The sequence below is a fragment of the Sorex araneus genome, chromosome 2 (assembly GCF_027595985.1).
Source record: "Sorex araneus isolate mSorAra2 chromosome 2, mSorAra2.pri, whole genome shotgun sequence".
NCBI classification, from domain to species: domain Eukaryota; kingdom Metazoa; phylum Chordata; class Mammalia; order Eulipotyphla; family Soricidae; genus Sorex; species Sorex araneus.
The window spans coordinates 127,833,365-127,854,116 of record NC_073303.1 but is presented as its reverse complement, the minus strand read 5'-3'; the positions used below and the strand labels follow the sequence as shown (position 1 = coordinate 127,854,116).

General features: G+C 55.6%; 1 protein-coding gene across 1 annotated transcript in view; it reads left to right on the top strand.

Annotated features, from left to right (window-relative positions):
* The window catches only part of SDC2 (syndecan 2), a 92,629-nt gene that overhangs the window by 62,898 nt on the left and 8,979 nt on the right, over window positions 1-20,752 (top strand). Inside the window, exon 2 of the mRNA XM_055128648.1 lies at window positions 19,067-19,178. Within this exon, the coding sequence (XP_054984623.1) occupies window positions 19,067-19,178 (112 nt within the window). The remainder of the gene's footprint in view (window positions 1-19,066; window positions 19,179-20,752) is intronic.

Below are 20,752 nucleotides of genomic sequence, written 5' to 3'. Positions count from 1 at the left end.
CCCACCCATGTTGTTACTGCATTCACTGATTCACTGACATTCTCCATAGTTTGTTAGATGCTTCTCTTCCAGACATGTGGAATTTTAATTTGAAAACCCAGTTCACGTAAGAACATTGGAATTAACTCTGGGAAATTCTTGGATTCAAATGCTCACAATCATAGCTTTTAAATATTTCTTGATTATCTAAGAGCGGTTAATTCGTCCTACGGTTATGGTGTTAGTCAGCCTTTAATGGGACTATGTACAGCCGAGGCAGTGAAGACTGTAACTACTTTGTTAGAAAGATCAGGACAATTATGAGCATCGTACGTGCAACATTTTCTGTGGGAAATAGTGAAATGTGAACCATAACATTTTAATTGGGTAAATTTCATATGTGTGAGGAATCTTTTTATAATAATTACCACGCTTGTTAGTTTTATGTGAAACAAGCGAGCCAACATACATACTATGCTAGAAACATTTTTTCTGACTGTTGCTAATTTTAAAGGTTGGTAGTCTTTAAATGATATTTTTCCCAGTCATTCTGACCTTTCAATTTGAGAATCCCGAGCATATTTTTTTTGCTTCTTGGGTCACACCCAGCTATGTTCAGGGGCGCTCCTGACCCTGAATTACTCCTGGCGGTGCTTGCGGGACTATATGGGATGCCTGAGATCGATCTTGGGTGAGCTGCGTGCAAGACAAATGCCCTCCCCGCTGTACTATTGCTCTCATGCCCTCATCTTTATACACTCTTATCCCATTGCTGTTATTTATAGGCAGCAAAGGGTGTTCGGGTATATGTGGTTTAAGTATTCCTTCATTTCCTAAAATTTGCACCATATGACCACCTATTGGTAAGATCTCTTTAATGACTTGCACCATTTATATCATGTATTGTCAAATATTTTAAGAATTGTGGGAGCAAAGAGATAGGGAAGAATTCTCCTTTGTCAGATTACTGTTTAAAGAGAAAGTAGTGTCATACAAGTCTCCAGTTTTGGCATGTTCTGCCACGTGTAGCTTGATAGCAAGCTCCCAAGAATATCCGTTATCATGACTCTCTTAAACTTACTGAAACATCAAAGCTGTCTTATTCAGTGGTATCTGGAGAAGTGAAACAGGAGACCCCTCTACTGAGGACCCACAGTGTCCTGTGTGCATTTAGACTCTCAGAGGCAGTCGGACATGGAATGGCCATCAAGGGCAGTGGGTGAATCACTGCTTCTTCGGTTGAGAGTGCTGTTTGCCAGTTGGACCCTGGAGGGGGGGGTGTGACATTTTGGAAAACCCAGGCTTTTGCCCCTGCTTCTTCACAGAGGCGTAATTACTCTTTATCCCCAGTGATAGAGGGCAGGGATGTGCTTGTGGAGTTTTCACATCCATGTCCTTACAGGAAAATGATGTTTTCCTCACTGTGTCTTCCCGAGTTATCTGAGGGAGGTGCCAGGTGGCCCCCTCCCTCTGTCTGCAGCCCAGCCTGTCTTCCTCAGAAGCGCTTAATTGCTCTTGCACCACTTGTGGCGAGAGAACACGTCGTGTGGGGGTGGGAAGTGGAACGTTAACTATAATGAATAAAATCGTCAGCCAGCCCAAGAGTTGGCTTCCACAAAAGGAGGGAGCAGCTGGAATGAATTTGTCTCTCATAATCTCCCTTTAACACATAACCCGGTCCTGTTGGCTATTCTAAACAACTACCCAGTTGTTCGAATGGTCTTACTAGTCTTTGGTGAAAGCGCTCTGAAGCTCACGCTCTCTGAGCTATGCAGGTAAGGCGACTGGAGGGGGATGAACTTAGCGCCTTGCCGAAGGGAGAACCCAAAGGAGGGAGTCTTGGTTGGAATTCTTGCATCATAGGTGGAAATAAATACCACAGAGATTGAGTTTGAGCATCTTTTTCGTGTATCTGCATGTTGGTAGAATGTGAACTGGTTGGCTGTGGAGTGCGGGTCTGTGGAAGGGAGGCCTTGGCCTGGCCACCTGGTCTCATACCTTGACTTGGCCGCCATTTTGGAAGTGTGGGCCTTGACTCAGAAGGGAAAAGAAAGTTCATTCAACACTTGCTGGGTGTTTTCTGTGTTTAGTAGGGGAACTCGCCATCTGTTGGGGTTGGGCAGATGAAATAGAAGTGCGAGACACGGAGAATAATGGAAAGTCCTGATGGGACCAGGGGAACATGATGCGCCATTTCCTGTGAGCCATTTCCTATGCCTGGTACATAGGTAAGAGGGACAGAATGTCCTTTCATCTGACTCCCCCTTCTTTCCTATGGCAGTTCTCACGAGGATCTTTCCATGAACCCCCTGGGATAGGCCCTGTTGCTGTGTGGGTTAAGAGGGCAGAGAATAGCCCTTAGCAACCACTGACCCTCTATGTTAGCACCAACTCTCTTTACCTAGCCAGTGCTGTGAGAGAACAAGCTGTGTAGACACAATGCCCTGCACTCAGCCATCACAGTAGGGTTCTCTCTCAGAGGGCCCATTCGGTGTCATTCATGAAGTGTTTACCTTGTACCAGTCACAGTGAAAAGTGCTCATTGAACTGGTCACTGACTCACAAAACAGAGGGAATTATTGCTCATTTTGTAGACTCAGCCCCAGTCAGCTGGATCCACCTTCTCCTACCTTCTCCTACCTACCTCATCCCTCCAGGGAACATAGGTGGTCTCGTGGAAGGGTCCCGTGGAAAGTTACTCCACCAGTGTGGCGTGCAGACCATCCACAGGTGAGGAGAGAGGCCCAGGGCCTGGCCAGGTGCCCCGGAAATACAGCTGCAGTTCACTGGCATGGCGAATTGATGGGACAGATGCCCAGAGACGTACATCCGGCCTCCCAGAGGACCAGATTGACATACGCTGAGGTGGCCCCTAGAGGTGTCACTCAACAGACAGGACCGAGGCTCGGAGAGGCCCCTTGGCCATGAGTAGCAGAGCCGCCTGGGCCCAGGCTGCAGGCAGAGTTCCTGGGAAGGCAGCAGGCGCTTCGAGTCAGCCTTTCCCTTCCACAACATCTGCGCTCCACACCCTGGCTCTAGAAATAGCTGCGTGGAGGCTTCTGCAAACTCAGTTGCCACAGGAGGAAACCCATGGGTCTTGCCCTTGGGGAATTTATAGTCTGCTGAGGAGAGTCAGGAGGAACATATTGGTCGTGAAAGAAGGGAGAATTTCCTCAAGGGAAGGGTAAGAGTCAAACCAGATAACAACGACAGGCCAGGGCTGGGCCCATTCTGCCCGCTTGGGAACACAGAGATTTGGTCTGAGGAAACCAGCAAATGTCTGTCAGCGTTAAAGCTTGACTTCTCGCCTCCTAAAACAATCTTCTCCTTTCGCTATTATTCGCTTGCTTGTTACCAATTATGAAACAATCTGGAAGTTCACTAGTGTTTATTATCAAATACATTTAATCAACTAAGGGGTAACACTGAATACAGTGAGCCGGATGTAACAGGACAGTAGTGGGCGAGTTCATATAGACAAAGAGTAGTCGAATCCCTAGTGACAGAATGGTCACTGGGGGACAGAAGGGTCATTCTTGTTTGAAGGGGACGGAGTTTCCCTCTGGTCTAGGAAGATGTTGTGGAGGCGGCTGATGGTGACGGCCACACAGCCATGCCGAGAGTGAACTGCCCAGACAGACGTCTGGAGATGTTCGCTGGGGCCGATGCTGGGGCCATTATTGCTCTCAGCCCATTTCCAAAGAGCCAGAAAACAAATATAGGTTAGGAAAAAGTGAGCTAGGATGAGGCAGACAGCTCAGGGCTGGGGCATGCAATAGCCCTGGGTTTGATCCCTGAGACCGCACATCCCCCTGAATACTGCCAGGAGTAGCCCCTGTGTGGCCAAGCGTGGCCCTAAAAGAAAAGCTCGTTCCTGGGGCATCTCACAGGTGTTTCCTGGACAGTGCTGGGCAGTGTGCAGGCCACGCCTTGTCGAGGCTGTCCTCGGAGAGAAAAACAAGCTCTGGAGAGAGAAGGGGCAGTTCACTCAGCTTGAGAGCAGCGTTCCGGGCAGATGAGGAAATGGTGCTGAAGCCTGGGACAGGAGGGCATGCGTGTGTGCGTGTGTACATGCATGTGTGTGTGTGTGTGTGTGTGTGTGTGTGTGTGTGTGTGTGTGTGTGTGTGTGTGTGTGCTGGGATCAGATAAGTAAGCTAAAGGGGGCAGGGTACACAGCCCGTATTTGGGGGTCCATGCCCATTGGTGCTCAGGCTCATGCAGAACCAGGTTTCGAACCCAGAATCCCACCACGCAGGGCGTGTGCTTTGCCACTGAGCTTCACCCCCGCCTCGTCCCCAGGCTGTTGGTGACCAAGTCTGGCGGCTCCTGCCTCGCTTGAGAATAGAAGCAGCGTCAGACACAAAGAAGCTTGTGTCAGACCCGACCTTGCCGTAGCCGAGATTCCTGGTTGACCCCAAGTCGTGGCTCGTGCGGGAGGCCTGTCACCCACCCAGACACACTTGCTGGTTTCCTAGTTGCGGGCCGCGGGGTTCCTTGTAGAGGTGGGTGACTAGCCCATCCCGTGGCTGGTGGAGCAGGGCCAACTGCCTGATTTCAGGCCCTTGTGACCATGAAAACGTGTCCCCGATCACAGGAAGTCCCCAAGACAGGCCCCGGAACGCTGCCGCCTGTTTCTTGAGCCTTCATCTTTGTTGTCTTGGTGTCTGGGGCAGCCCAGAGGAGCCCGGATCCTGAGCACTGTTGGACCATGGATTCCGAGTGCCCAAAGGCCTCTGCCCCCGGGGCGCTCTGCTCCGGTTCCTGGCCCTGGCTGGCAGGAAGTAGCCCGTTTGAGGGCCATGCCAGGACTGCTGGACCTTTCCAAGGAGCTGCTTCAGGTGGCCTGGGGGTGGCGCTGTTCCCTGGGGCCCATGGGTGGTTCCTGGTGCATGCTGAGCCGCCGTCCTGGACAGTTCCAGAGGATCCCACAGCACGTGGCTAGGAGTGAGTCTTTTTCTTAGTCGACTCCTTTCTTAGCGACCCTGCATGGAAAACGTTTGTTCCTGCACCCGCAGAGGGTGGTGAGGAGTGGGCACGTCATCTCCCAAGCACATTCTCCTGAGCAGGGGCACCGTGAGGACGCTGGCCGTCCCGGGCTGGGCTGCCTCCCGAGTCATATCCATGCCCCCGTAGGAGACGCTGCCCGTTACCCGCAGCCGTCCGGGGGCGGGGAAGTGGCCTGCATGGCCGTGCGCTCCTCCTGGGTGTCTGGGCGTCACTGCCTCAGACTGGGGTGCTGTGCATTTTGCAGGAAGAGTGTCAGGAAACGGCCGTTGCACAGAGATGGGTGCCCAGAATTCACCTGCCACGCGGAGGTGTCTTGGCTCTGACATACTGAGAGCAGAGTCCGAGAGGGGCAGGTGGTGATCCCCGCGTTTAACTCCTGGCCTGTAACAGGGCACCCTGCCTCGTTTCCACGGGCCGTGGAAAGTTGTCTCGCAGCTCAGTTCTCAGCGATTCCTCCTTGACACGTGAGCCCTGAGCATCCCGGGGAGGTGGTTCAGGTGCATCTCATTTTCCAGGGCCATTCAGCTCCTCTCTCCCTCTCCCTCCCTCCCTCTCTCCCTCCCTCCCTCTCTCCCTCCCTTTCTCTCTCCCTCCCTCTCTTTCTCCCTTCCTCCCTTTCTCCCTGCCTCCCTCTCTCCCTTCTTCCCTCTACCTCTCCCTTCCTGCCTCTCTCCCTCCCTCCCTCTTTCCCTCCCTCTCTCTCTCCTTCCCTCCCTTTCCCTCCCTCTCTCTCTCCCTCCCTCCCTCCTCTCTCCTTCTCTCTCTCCCTCCCTCTCTCCCTCCCTATCTTCCTCTCTCCCTCCCTCTCCCTCTCCCTCTTCCTCTCCTTCTCCCTCTCTCTCTCTTCTCTCTCTCTCTCTCTCTGATGCCCTGGTAGTGTTTGCACTGCCCTGCACCCTTGGGGTCCCTGTCCCTGTGCGGAGCCCCCTCGAGCTGCCCCCACCTTTTCTCGGTGAGCATTTCCAGATTAAAATTTCGAAGAGTGGGTTGGCATCTCCGGCCTGAGTGGAAGAATCCTCCGGGCTTCAGCATCCTCTTTCATAAGGATTTCTGTGGGTCTTGCTGTTTGTTGAGTGAATTTTGGCCGGTGGGTAGCCCAGCCGCAGACCCTCCCCGTCTCAAGCCCTCCTGGTAAACACTATCTTCCTTAAGAAAATTAAGGGTGGATCTCTCATATTGTTTTGCTATCCCATACGTATGTAGCTTTCCCTGATGGTCCCAAGAATGTCCCGGAAAAGGGAACCCCCACCACGGAAAGGAGAGCCCCCATGCTTGGAGCCACTCCCAGCAGACTGAGAAATTGGGTGGGGTATGGCCCGAGCACTCCAGTCCTGGGGACCACCAGGGTCACCCCGGAGCTGCTGGGGACCCCGCTGGCCGTACCCATTGGTGCTGGGTGGGGCATCTGGTGTGCTGGGAGCCCAGCACGGGCCAAGGGTGCTCACCGGCTGCTGAGCCACCCCTTCCGCCCTCGAACCCCCCTCAGGAGGGTTCTTTATTGGAGATGTTTCTCCCCATGTAGCCCAGAATATGATGTCCTGGGTTGTATCCCCTGAGATTTATGGGTGTTTTTTGCTTTGCTTGTTTTTTATATTTAAGCCACACCCATCTGTGCCCAAGGCTGACCCCGGGCTCTGCACTCAGGGGTCCCTCCTGGCGGGAGTTGGGGAGCCAAACGGGGGCCTGGGGAGCAAAGCCGGGTTGGCATGTGCAAGGCAGTGTCCCACCCACGGTTGCTCCAGCTCTTCCCCTGCGATACATGAACACGCCTGAGAATCCCCAGTCATTGGAGGGGGGGTGTTGCATTGGGACACCCCCAGGCTTAATGCCTGAGACCCTCCCCGTGACTGCCCACTTTCTTCAGCTGTGAAAGAAAAAAGGAATAAGTGAGTGCGTGAGAATTCCCAAGACTCAGCGCCATGAAGGGGCCACTCCGACTGTGTAGAAATCCAGGAATGTGTGATCGGTTCACGGAAGCTGAGTCTGCTCTGGGGAGAGACAGCCAAGCACTGTCAGCTGGGGGCAGGGGGCATCATGTGGGTGCTGGTTACGCAAGCAGGGAGCCAAGCCAGGGAACGAATATTTGGGCAGAGCCCCAGAATTCACCAGGTTTGGGGGTACCATGAGACTCAGTAGGCTGTATTTGGGATGGGGGTTCACAGAGGGTGGGTGGGACCCAAGGGCCAGGAGGATTGGTCCATGGTTGGAAGCCTGCCCCACATGCTTGGGCAGTTGGGGCAGAGAAGGGACCACTGTGACCAAGATAGTTGGAAAATATCACTCTGGGTAAGAGCTGAGTGCCGAAAGTAGGTAAAGGGACAAACAGGATAACCTGTCAGTATCTGTACTACAACAGAGAGAGACAGAGACAGAGATAGAGACAGAGAGAGAAGGAAAGAGCCATCGCGGCAGGCTGAGGGGATGGTGGCGGAGGGAAACTAGGGACATTGGTGGTAGGAGATGGACACTGGTGAAGGACGGGTGTTGGAACACTGTGTGACTGAAACCGACCATGAATAGCTTTGTAACTCTGTATCTCGGGATGACTCAATGAAAAGTTAAAAATAATATAAAGATGGGCGGGGTCTTTGAGCTCTAGTGAGCAACCCTAGGGCCATGGAGCTGCCCCCTTGCCCTGCCCGTGTGCCCATGTGCGTGTGTTGGGCAGAGGGACCCGTGACCCTACACAGAGGTGAGGGCCCTCTGTGGTGCCTTGGTGGACGCCCAGGCCAGCGTCCCACCACACTCCGCCCCCCACCCTGCCCCAGAATGCTCAGGCTCTGCCCTCAACTCTGCGCCCGCAGCCCCTGCTGGCGGGTCTCCCCGGCCCCTACAGTGTCCCCATTCCCAGCCGCCCATGGGTGGCCCAGATTCTCGGCTTGGAATCCTCCGTCCACCCTCGTCAGTGGGGAAGTGGCTTTAGTTTCTCGAGACGGTGCCTGAAAGCTCTGCAGGCGAAACCCCGGGTGCTTAGGAGGTCAGAGAGATCCTCACTTCACAGTTTCAAGGAGGACATTTTGGCTCCCAGCGTCCCGTGTCCAGCTCCCCCAGGTCCTGTGTTCACTGCTCTCGCTCCATGCCATCTCTCTCCTCGCTGGGTCTGCCTCCCCAAGCCCACTGCTGTCCCCTGGCTCTGTCCTTCCCCTCAAGGGCCACAGTCCAGCCGCTCCCTCTTCCCACAGCTGCCCTTGGGCACCAGGAGAAGTGGCCGCTTTGCCTGCCATCCACCCGGGAGGCGGCCAGGAGGCTAGAGAGAAACTGCCGACTGTCCATTTCCATGAGAGTGGACATAAGCAATGCAATGAAAGGAGAAGCACCAAGGAAATTCAGCAGGTGACAGGCTGGGGACTCCCTGCCCTCTTGTCCCTGCTGCTCAGGGTAATGGGGGGCCAGGTGGGGGGAGAAAGAGAAAGAGAAGCGAGAAGCACACCCCTGTCCAGTCCATGTCATTGACACAGGGTTGGGTGTTTTAGCACATAGTAGGCGCTTAATGGCGTCAAACACCTACTTTGCTGGCAGCTGTTGAGTATCCAGGGACAGTCGTCGTGGGGGCCAGTGCAGTGTGTTGGTGGGCACTGATTTCGGTGAATGTGCTATTGCTGTTGAACCTGAAATGTCCACCAACACTGTAGCTCATGTTCATTAAGCCACATCCAAGTGTGATCCACCGGTGGGCCACAGAGACATCAGTATGCTGAAAAGCCATTGTACAGGGCAGAGGCATTCAGCAGCCTGGCTAAAGAGTCTCTGAGTTCCTGCTTTGAGGCCTAAACCAGCCCTGACCCTTGTCCATTTGTCCAGTTTGACTGGCTGGTTCTGGGGAGCGTCATTTGAGGCTCTCTGGGTCTCCTGCAAGCCCCTGTACATTTTCTTCTCTTTTTTTAAGTTCATCAAAATTGGTATTTATTTTGCAACAGAAATAAATTTTCAACAACATAAAATAATAATAATAATAATAATAATAATGAGTCCCCAATCTCACAGAAACCAGGGTAGTTATGGTAGGGAGAGGGAAAGGGTGGGAGGGAAGAGCAGAGAGGAGTCTGTTGTGGGTGGGAGGGCCCGGAGCTCCTGTGGTGGGCAATGTCACAGTTACACAGAGAGTGTGCAGTAGTGGAACCCCTGAAATTTCATCCTCATGTAGCCCTGACTTCCGGGTCACAACCCTACATGACATGGTGTAACTTTTAAGTTGTTTTAAAAATAAATGTCTGTGATTTATTAAAACTTTTATATGGGTACATAAACTTAGCTATCAGATAGCAGAAAGTTGCTTCCAAAGTTCTGGGTTGGAAAGGGGCGGCAGGGAGAAGGGGTTTAAGAAGCCCCAGTATAGGGGCTAGAGAGATAGTGGGTAGGACACTTGCCTGAGACATCGCCAGCCAGGGTTCAATCCCCTGCATCCCATGTGGTCCCCCAAGCACTGCCAGGAATGATCTCAGAGTACAGAGCCAGGAGTAATCCCTGAGCATCGCCCCTGGGTATGGCAAAAAAAAAGAAAAAGAAGAAGGAAGGAAGGAAGGAAGGAAGGAAGGAAGGAAGGAAGGAAGGAAGGAAGGAAGGAAGGAAGGAAGGAAGGAAGGAAGGAAGGAAGGAAGGAAGGAAGGAAGGAGGAAGGAAGGAGGAATGGAGGGAGGGGAGGGAGGGAGGGAAAGAAGGGAGGGAAGGGAGGGAGGGAGACAGTGAGGAAGCCCTGGTGTAAATCGATGACGATCAGTGGATAAAGGAAAAGCAGTTGAAGCTTTGCATGCCTGAGGCCCAGATTGGGTCTCCAGCTCCTGCACCCCCCAAGCACCGCCAGGAGCAGAGGAAGCTAATCAGCCGTGATAGCTGGTAAACACTATTTCCCATCTCTAATGCCCAGTGAGTGATGTCTGGGGTCCTGCAGTAGTGGACGCTGAGACCCAGACTGTTTGTATGGAGGGGGTGGGGTGAGGAGAAAGAACACCTACTTGGAACATTTCTCTCTCTCTCTCTCCAACTGGACCGTCCACTTGTGAAGACAGCAGCCGTGTCGCTGCGGCTCAGCAGGTGTCAGTGACTAATTTCTGCCTTGGGGACAAGAAACGGGATAGACATGGAGAGTATCATGCTAAGTGAAATGAGTCAGAAAGAGAAGGACAGACACAGAAGGACCGCACTCATTTGTGGAATATAAAATCACATAATATGAGACAGAGCCCCAAGGACAGTAGACACGAGGGCCAGGAATATTGCTCCATGGTTGGAAGCCTGCCTCGTGAGCTGGGGGAGAAGGCAGCTGGGATAGAGAAGGGATCACTAAGTCAGTGATGGTTGGAGGGATCACTCAGGATGGGAGATGTGTGCTGAAAGTAGATAAAGGACCAAATGCGATGGCATCTCAGTATCTGTATTGCATAATGCCCAAAAGTAGAGAGAGAGTATGGGGGAAATTATCTGCCATGGAGGTAGGGGGAGGGTTGGAAGGGGAGGGTATATTGGGGACACTGGTGGTGGGGAATGTGCACTGGTGGAGGTGTTCGGATCATTGTATGATTGAAACTCAAACATGAAAGCTTGCAACTGTATCTCACGGTGATTCAATAAAAAAAATATATAAAAAAAAGAAATGGGACTGTCCACTCCTGGCAGATCATGAGCTCTGAGGAAGGGCGGGGCGTTCACGGAGAAGGACGGATGCAAAAAATCAGCCCCCAGGCGGGCGGGTCTGTGAATGCTGAGCCGAGCCTGCCGGGCAGGCCCCCCCCACCCCCACCCCACACTGGACAATGGAAGGGATTAATCCCAGAGATTTGCTGGCTGGAGGAAAGTTGCTTAAAATAACTCCGGGGGATAAAGCGGCTGCCGGGCCAGTGACTCGTGTGACCATCTTCGAGGGGCCCCTTGACAAAGGAGGGGCCCTTGATCAGCCGCGTGAAAGGACCCTGGCGTTCTCTCCCTGCGGGGCTGGGGGTGGTGGGGGAGGCGTCCCACCCGCGCCTCTGACTACTGATGCTGCAGCCCCCTCCCCAGGAAGGAGAGATTGGAATGAATAGAACTTTGCAGGGAAGTCAGGGCTGGCTGTCTGGACACAGAACTCCTCCTTACGGGGAACAAGGCGTTCAGCAGTGGAGTTTTTCTTGGTTCTCTGCCCCTTTCTGGACTTGATTGGATCAGGTTTCTTTGCTGTGCTAAGTGCCACACTGACACAGTGTTTGGGGCGTGAGCCTGGAGCTGACGGCTGTTTGATGCTGTGTGTGGCGCTTGGATAAAGTCCCCCCACCCCGCCTCTAAACGCAAATATGGATAGAGACATTATAGGAAATGGCGCTTTCCTTCACGTCCAAACTGGAAATTGGATGTTGATGCTGGTGAGGGTTTTTAATGTGATTTTTAAATGAACCCTCCAAATTACACTCTCTCCGCTCAGTTGGGAATATTCCTTTGCCTTTCGGAATGTTCGGGTTTCTAAGGGGCCCACCGCGGAGATGGCAGATCGACAGAATAATATATCTACCGTGATCTCTGTGAAAAGACTTAAAATATTCTGGTCTGTGGACACTCGGCGAGGGTGTGACCGCTTGGAATCCTGACGGTCTATAAACACAGGCTCAGAATTGATAGTTTTCTCTAAGAATGGGCCGGGAGAAAATAGTATATTCTCTTGCAAATGAAGAATTGGAAACACCAGCTCTCAAATGAAGACAGACCCCCTTTCATCTTTCAGCCACGCCACCTCTCGACAAGCTGACAAGAGTTGCCGAGGTTTAATCAGGATTTAATAATTATTAAATATGTTCGATGGGCTTTTCTTAAAAAATAAAGAAAGAAGGGGGGTTTTGGAAGCGCCTCCCCTGAATGCAGGGAGGAGAGTGACTGGGCCCTTCCTATCGGCGACCTTGGATTTTATAAGACCTTGTCATGTCGCTCCTTCTTTACATTCGCAGAAGTCTCCAAAAATTGATTATGGTTTCTGCGCGGGGGGATTGTCTTCTTAAAAGGCGTGCAAGGGAGAAGAATCAACATTCGGGCTTCTGAGTGGTCGCTTGGTGGCGAGCGCCCCCCCCCCCACCACCTCGCACGATTGATTACAGCTGCTTTTGTAAGAGGTTTAAAAAAGAACAATCTGTATTAAAAACATCATTCTGGGGATGAGCTCCAACTGCTCCGGTGGGTTTCCATGGGGGCGGCTCAGCAATGCGGCCACTTGAGGGGATTGTGCTGGTCACCGGTGGGCCAGGGCTGGGAGGTGAGTGCCGCCGGCCGCATGCCTCCGAGGTTGCCCCGGCAGCCGGCAGCCACTGCATCGCGGGTGCGTTCCTGGGCCGAGAAGCTGGCGGCTGCCTCCTCTCAGACGCTGTGTGCCGGTGTGGACGGGCCAGAGAGGCCTGGACACCTTGGAAGGCAGGCGTGTCTCCTGGAAGTCAGGGATAATAGAAACGGGGGTGAGGGGAGCCCCCGGAAGCGGTGCGGACCCCGTCACGCTGGGCAGCCCTGGCTCCTGTGCCCGTTAGAGGGTAGACCCCGCTGTGCTGCTGAGGCAGGGGCACGGGGCCGTGAAATCCATCAGAAACTGCTTGGAAACGGATCGGAAATGGATCCCGTCTTGAGAGATGGGTGGCAGGCCGGGAGAGGTAGGCTTGCAAACAGGGGGCTCGCTCCCAGCTTCCAGGAGTGGCTCCAAACAGGTGACCCTCAAGACCGCCCATTGGGGGCCTCTGACACAGCCTCGGCCCTTGGGTGCATAACACAAGCCTTGGCAAGGGCTGGGCGGGCGGCCCATTGCCCGGAGCAGAGTTGCAGATCCCGGGGCCCGGGGCAGGGGAGGAAAGTCTGCGAGTGTGCAGCTTGACGCTTCCATTCCACCCTTGGTGCTGGCCAAGAGTCCATGTGGCTGAATGTGGCGCTTCTCTTCCCCAGGTATGGGTTGGGGATTCGGGAAATTTCATGGGATGGCCTGATGCATCTTGGTTTTTTTTTGTGTTGTTTTTTTTTTTTTTTTTGGCTTTTTGGGTCACACCTGGCGATGCACAGGGGTTACTCCTGGCTCTGCACTCAGGAATTACCCCTGGCCGTGCTCAGGGGACCATATGGGATGCTGGGATTTGAACCCGGGTCGGCCGCGTGCAAGGCAAACGCCCTACCCACTGTGCTATCTCTCCAGCCCCTGGCCTGATGCATCTTGGACGTCTCCCTCTACACCGTTAGCGCCCATAGTTTCAGAATATGCAGCGTGGGGCCACTGCGTGTGTGCCCCAGCGGGACTTTCATTTCTCTGTTTTTATCTATTGTTTGTTTGGGGGCCATACCTGGCAGTGCTCGGGGGTTACTCTGCGCTTAGGGATCACTCCTGGCAGTGCTCGGGACCCGTCTGGGATGCTGAGGATTGAACCACAATTGACTGTGTTTAGGGCCTCAGCCACTGTACGATCAGTCCCGCCCACAGCCAGGACGTCTAGCAATCACGAGTGAATCAGCCTCGCCAAACACACACACACACACACACACACACACACACACACACACACGAGTTAAAATCATGCTCTTTTAAAATGCTCCTCTGTTTTCATTGGAACCACAGCCGGTCCTGCTGGCAAGGGGGGGTTATGGGACATGCCATGATGACCACGCCGGGCACCTCTGGGTAGGGACATCTCCACTGAGCTCCTGAACCCCGTCCCCGACGTCCTTCCTAAATATTTCTGTGCAGTTGAGTGTAGGACCTCACCATCTTGCCACTCCCTCTGTCTTCATGCTCCAGCCCCACATGTCCTCAAAGGTCAGGGCTGGAGCCACGGCACAGGGGTCAAGGCATTGGCCTTGCGCGTGCCCTGGTTCTAATCGCCAGCCGGGCATACGGTTCTCTGAGCCGTGCCAAAAGAGATCCCTGAGTGCAGAGCCACCAGGAAGCCCAAAACATGCCGGTTACATGGGCCCAAAACAAAATCCCAGAGGATTGCAGTGATTCCTATGTTCTGAGGCCCTACTTGCTTTGGGGGCAGTCACTTCGCTTCAGGCCGCAGCCCCCCAGAAGTTGCTGCAGTCAGAGGCCCCACAGGAGGGTAGCAGCCGGCCGTGTGGGCCGGGACGGGAGGGGTGAGGCTCCTTTCCGGAGCCTGTGTGTGGAGGTGGGCACTTCCAGCCCCAGTTTTGCTCTGCTCTGCCTGGTAAAGTTCCTAGAGGGCCGACAGGGATGCCTGCTGCTAAAGTGAGTTTCTGGCCAGAGCCGTATTACAGCACAGCGGGGAGGGCGCTTCCCTTGCATGCCCTCGACCTGGGTTCAATCCCCGGCATCCCATATGATCCCCTGAAGACCGCCAGGAGTGATTCCTGAGTGCAGAGCCGGGAGTAACCCCTGAGCATTGCTGGGTGTCACTCAAAAAGCAAAAAAACACAAAAAATAAATACATAAATTAAAAAAACAAAGTGATTTGCTTGGGGAGGGGCCTGTGAGGATGAATACCCTTCACGTGCAACATGGCCCGGGGCTCCTGGCTCAGGTGGCCACGCTGGCGGGGGGACACAGCACAGCCAGGCTGCCGAGGCTCCTCTCCCGCTCCCGTCAGCTGTGGGAGCGTCTTCTCGGCTCTCTTCCCGGTGAGGGAGTGTGTCGGCATGTGGGGCGCTGGCCGCTCAGCCTTTGCAGCGGGTCTGGCTGCTCTGTGGAATGGGGGGAGATTCCCACAGGGTCTTGCCTCGAAGGCCGTGGGTGACGCCATGATCTTCTGCAAACCCGGGGCCCCCGAGCCAGCCCAGCTGCGGGAGGCGGCATCCCCATAGAGGCCAAAGCTTCTCCGTGGAGGCCAGTTTCAGATCCCCTGCGCCCCTCTTAGCAGCAGGGGTGGGGCCTCGCCCCTCCGAGTGGCCTCAGCGAAAACTTATCCTGCAGCGCCCAGGCTGCCCTAGCCCTTCGATTCAGGCCCCAGTGCCCAGTGTTACTGGGCCTCTCACCCTCTCTGCAGGGGAAACATCAACCACCCCTTGCTGGGGACGACTCAGCCCCAGCACTGTGCCCGGTCCCCAGAGCACTGCCACGGGTCCCTGCTGAGCTCAGAAGCAGGAACAGCCCCTGACCCCTCCTCCCCCCCAAATCACTCAGTGGCCCCTGAAAATCTACCATAAATGAGCCCATAGGGAGTGCCCCCGAGGGTATCAAGGCTACTTTGGCCCCCGTGGACTGTTCCCACAATACCCAGGAATTGGCCATTTACACAAAGACCGTTCCAGAGCGTCCCTGGCGCCTGGAAGGGCCTGGGTGCCCTCCGACCCCCCGGGACTCGCTGGCGGCCTGCACAGGGCGGAGAATGGACGCGACTCTGCCTGGAGCCTCAAATTGTCGCCATTGGGGAAAAACCCTCCAAGTGAATTCTGAACTCTCAGCCAGAGCCCTGTGGCCTGCGGGGCCCGCCCTGGGTCTGTCCCGTGAGAGTAGTTTTGACAGAACACTTCTGAATAAGAAAGAAATCCCAGCCCCCCCCCCGCTCCGGCCCCTGCCAGACTCCAGCGGGAAACAGGACCCGGCAGCGTGTTGTTTGGTGAGCATGCGGGAGGCATGATCCCCGCGCTGGGGACTTCGCAGGTTGGCCTCACACGCTTCTGTTTTCACTGTAGTCTAAACTGCGGTCCTGGGGAGAGCAAAATAAATACTGGAATATTCGGGGCCAGGAGGTGGGGGAGTGGCGAGGCTTAGAATAACATGACTGTAGACCATTTGCCGTCGCTTTGATATTCCATAAAAGGGAGCCAGCCTGGCCTGGAGCACATGTGTAAGTCATGGAAAGGGCCCATGCCGGCCACAGACCCCCCCCCCCAGAAAGTCATTCTGCACTGGGTGAGACCTGGCCCGAGAGGCCTTTCCCCGCCCCCCACCAATGGACCTCGTCGTATCAGACTGTTTCCCTGTTTCCTGCTGACATCCAAATGGGGGCAAGTGTTCCTAGGTGGCTCTTGGAGCGTGTGGTCACCGGTCATAACGGTTTCTCCTTCCTGCTGGTGTCCACTCAGGCGACTTAAGGAATCACCGCAGTCACCCGAGTTGACACCATCTGTGACTCCCTACCCCTGGGAGCACCCACGAGGGAGTCCACGTCCCAGGCCTGTAGGAGACGGGGTGCTTAGATAACCTTCTCCTCGTCAGATGCCGGGTTTTTCCAGGAAGACCTTGAATTTCAAATGAAAGCTTCCACACCGGCATTTGTGCAGTGCCGGAGTCACCACCGGAGAGGAGTCCCGCCTTTGGGGCTGCTCGGCCACGAGTGTCTCTGCCGAGAACACAGCCGGGCTTGTGCATCTTTTTCCAAAATGCAGTTCGGGCCACTTCATGGCCAAAAGCCCAGAGTCAGCGTCTCCTCTGTGGGTTTGGTCTCAAACTCCCTGTCAGGGATGGGCGCACTGTGTCCCCCAAAGCGGGTGGCACAGTTCCCTGGGGCGGGCATTGGAACAACACGCGGGGGAGGGGCGAGTGGCCCGGGTGCCACTGGGGGTGCTTTCTGTTTGCCTAAAGAGCAGATTTCTGTGAGTGGCCTTTTCTCTCGTAAGGGGGCAGCAGGTCAGCAAGGCTCGGGCCCTCTGCCCTCAGTATCACTGTCTCTTGCTCGTTGACGTGTGTTACCTCCCGGAGTCAGCTGCACGGCACCCATCTGCACGCCTGTCTATCCACCAGGCACAGGAAGCCACAAAAACCCTTTTAGGTGTGGGCGGGGTATTTCACATGTGGAGCCCCTGTTGGCAGAGGTGGCTTCATGGAGAGACGGTCACTGTGAAGTCTTGGAGCGTTCCTGCTGCACCTGGCAAGGGTCGGGTGATGGTTAAACTGGGCTCTTGGGAGTAGGGGGAGGCAGGAGCTTGGGCCATACCCCGTGGTGCTCAGCAGTGCTTGGGGGTGAGCCATGAGGTGCTGGGCTTCAAACAGGGCTTGCCCGTGGGCCGGGTGAGCCCCTGCCCTGTGCAGTCTCTCCGTCCCCTGGGAGGCCCTTGTTGTATGTCCTCACACCTAAGGCTGACAGAGAATACGGTGTGACAGGTTGCCATGCGGGACCAGATCCAGTGAGCTGCTGTCTGAAAGCCCAGCGGGCACCCCTCAGGCCTGGAGCTTGCAAGTCGGGCCCGTGGGCAGCATGGTCAGGGCTGGAGATGCCCAGAGACATTTCGTGGCCTGCCACCTGCAGGTGTGACATGTGTGTGGGTTCAAACAGCCAAGAGCTGCAGGGCGTGACGGATCTCCGGTGCCACAGCCTCTGTGGCCCATGGCAGCACCAAGAGGGAAACCTTGTCCCTTGTGAGAGCTGGGGCGGGGTGGAGGCGCTCTCCTGGCAGAAGGGGACAGCTTGTAGCTGTTGGGACTGAGAAACCAGGGCCGAAGACCCCTTCACACGGCCAGGCTGGGGGCGTCCACTCAGGAGACACGGCTCAGAGGAGCACGGTTCTCTGCTGTCCTGTCCAAAATGTGGGCGTCAGGCGCGCCTGCAGGGAAGCAAACGGCCTTGGAGAGAGCGTGTGGGAGGTTGGGCGTCCAGCATGGGTGAACTCAAAGCTGTTCTCTCGAGGGCAACCTACCCGTCCCGTGAGACTGCCCCGGGCCACGTGCTGGGAAGGCCAGGAGTCAGGGGAGGGGGATGCAGCGGGCAGTCTAACCCGGGCCTGTGGGCGGGGCTGGCCAGGGCTGCTGGACTGGAAAGGGGGAGGCTCGGGATGGTGGCGGGCAGGTGACCACAGGGGCAGCTGCTGTCTCCAGCCTTTCTAGCTGGACGGTGCCAGCACGCACTTGGCCCTGGGTGGTCACTCTGCCATAGATCCAGCTGGTCACCTTGGACCATAGCTTGATCACTAGACCTTAGTCACCGTGGACTGTTGTTTGGCCACTTTGGACTGCAGCCAGGTGCTGGGCAGTTCCCCTGCTGTCAGCCCCAGGGTCTCTGGGCCCAGACCAGGACTGGGGGTCCCCACTGCTGGATTGTGGATGCAGGTCTGGCCACTGCAGCCCGAAGCCAGTGGCTGGAGCTCAGAGGAGGGCTGTGGTGGGCTGGGGGGGGCGCTGACTGCGTGTGCTCCCGGGGGCACCCCAGCCTGCCCGCCTGCCCCCGAGGGCTGTGTAGCAGGAACTGTGGCCAGTGGGCTGTGAGAGCGACAGTTTCTCTGGGTCCATCTCGATTTTCCAGCACTGGGATTTCCACGGGAGCTGCCATGAGGCCTGTCTGCTGTCCGCACAGTTGACTGTGTACATGTGTGTGCCCGTGCCTGTGTGTCCGTACATGTGTGCGTCTGTGTACATGTGTGCCCATGCCTGTGTGCGTGTGTGCTCATGCCTCTAACGCATGTGTTTGAGTTATGGTTGACTGTATTTGGGGAGGTGCTGGTGGTAGAATATCAACGGACTGAAACCAGCGTCGGGGAAAAACAAACTGCAAACTCACCTCCGGCCCCCAAGACCCTCTCTCGGCCTGGCCAGACTGATTCTTGACACTCGGGCCCTTGTCTGCAGTGGCCAAGTGCAGGGAAACTGGTGACCGTCCCCAGGGCAGGCAGCCAGATGCCCGGAACGTGCATCGGGCTAGCTGGCACTGAGCCCAGGAGCCCAGGCCTGGGACAGGCTCTGGCCCCTGTGTGCTGCTCTGGCTGGTGACACCCTGGAGTCTGCCTGGGTCTGGGATGTGGGGGGATTGCCCGACTGTCCCGGTGAGAGGGCGGAGAGTGCTGGGCTTAGCTGCAGTGCTTGGAGCACAGCCCGAAAGCCGCTGGTGGGTCGTGCCAGAGCCCGGGTGGGGATTTAGCTGAGCGCTGAGCTCCCCCCATCCCGTCCCTCCCAAGGAAGTACGATGAGCACCAAGAGCTTCTCCAGGAAAGGACCTGCCAGCTGCCTGGCAGGCAGGAGCATGACTGCCTGGTGATGCCGGGCACGACCAGGCAGGCGGCATGGGGGTGGCGGAGAGAGCCCACGGGGTCTCTGCACTGTCTGCATAGGGGTACCCCTGGTTCCCTGGGGCGGCGCCTGGAGTCAGCCTGGCACTGACACGGGTTGTCAGGGGCCCCTGGATGAGGGCTGGAGATGGGGGCTCCGGAGGGGAGGAGGTGGGAGAGTGCAGCCCAGTCTCACCCTGGACCCTCTCTGTGTGTCTGCAGAGGGCAGAGCTGACGTCTGATAAGGACATGTACCTGGACAACAGCTCCATCGAAGACGCTTCTGGAGTGTATCCCATCGACGACGACGACTATGCTTCTGCCTCTGGCTCGGGTAAGGCTAGATGCTCCATGAAAATGCATGGCGTACACATGCACATGCATGCACACATGCACACACATGCACATGGACATGAACACACGTGTTAGAGGCATGAGCACACACACGGGCATGGACACACACAGGCACTGCACACACATGCATAGGCATCGAGCACACATGTACCCAGGCACAGACACACACTTACACACAGAATGTACACAGAATGCCAACATGCACACAGGAACACACACAGGAGCACGTACACGTGCATGCATACACATGGGCACACACAGCACACATACATACATGTACGCATGCATGTGTACATGCCCCCACACTTATACATTTTCTACTAGGACAGAGCTTCCTGCCTTTTCAGGAAAAAAAAATCCCTCAGCCCTCCTGGAAATCTGCCTTCTCTCAGCAAATAACCCCTGGGTGCACCTGCAGCTCCACACCTCCCACCCCCCGGCCCAGCACTCCCGAAGTGGTACTTGGGCAGCTTGTTCTAGAAGCTCCTTCCATTCAGGCAGCTGGCTGAGCACCTGCTCCTTGGAGACAGGGACCCCTGGAATCCCACCCAGGCTCGGGGTCTTGGGCAAAGCCTCTCCCATTTCCTGGGGGGGCGCAGGCGAGGAAGGTCCCTGCAGGGGCAGGGAGGGGGCTCTCATTGTTTGGTGTTGGCTGGCACTGGCGCAGTGGGGTGGTTCCTCCGTGTCCCCGATGCAGACATAGTTTTTGTGCTCTCCAGGCACCTGAGAAGCTCGTACCCCAGCCACGTTGCCGTGAAAGCTCCCACCCCTGCCACTTCCCTTCCTTTTCCTTTCGCACCTTGAAAGTTCTTGGGTAACCGGCGTCCTCAGGCCTTCCCAGGAGGCAGTGCAGGTGGTTTCTACAAGCTTGTCACGGAGCAGCGTGTCCAGGGGATGGGAGCAAGATGGAGAGAGGGTCTGGGACATCCTCTGTCCTCTGTCCATTTCTCCCCTCCCTGGCCATAACCTCCTGTCCAGGTCAGAGACGTTTGAGACCATTTGAAACCCAGCACCCAGGGCCAGAGCCTGAGCACACAGGGAGGGCACTTGCCTTGCACATGGCTGACCCAGGTTTGACCCTGGCACCACGCAGGGGCTCCGAAGCCCAGCAGGAGTAATTCCTGAGCACAGAGCCTGGCGGAAGCCCTGAGCATCACTTGCTGTACCCGCCCTGCAGAAGAATGAAATCCAGCACACACTTGTAGACCTATTGATGGAGCGGTCTCAGGGTCTTCTTTGTTTTTTTTTCTTTTGGGGTCACACCTGGTGATGCACAGGGGTTACTCCTGGCTCTGCACTCAGGAATTACTCCTGGTGGTGCTTGGGTGACCATATGGGATGCCAAAGATTGAAACCAGGTTGGCTGCATGCCAGGCAAATGCCCTCCCCACTGTGCTGTCACTCCGGCTAAAGCCCCAATTCTTTGTGACTTTTCCCCCCCGCTTTTCTTTTTCAGTTTTTTTCAGCCACACCCAGTGGTGCCAGATGGTGGTGACCTGTCCCTTACAGATACTCTGTCCCCAGGGACCCAGACTCTCTGTCCCCAGGGACCTA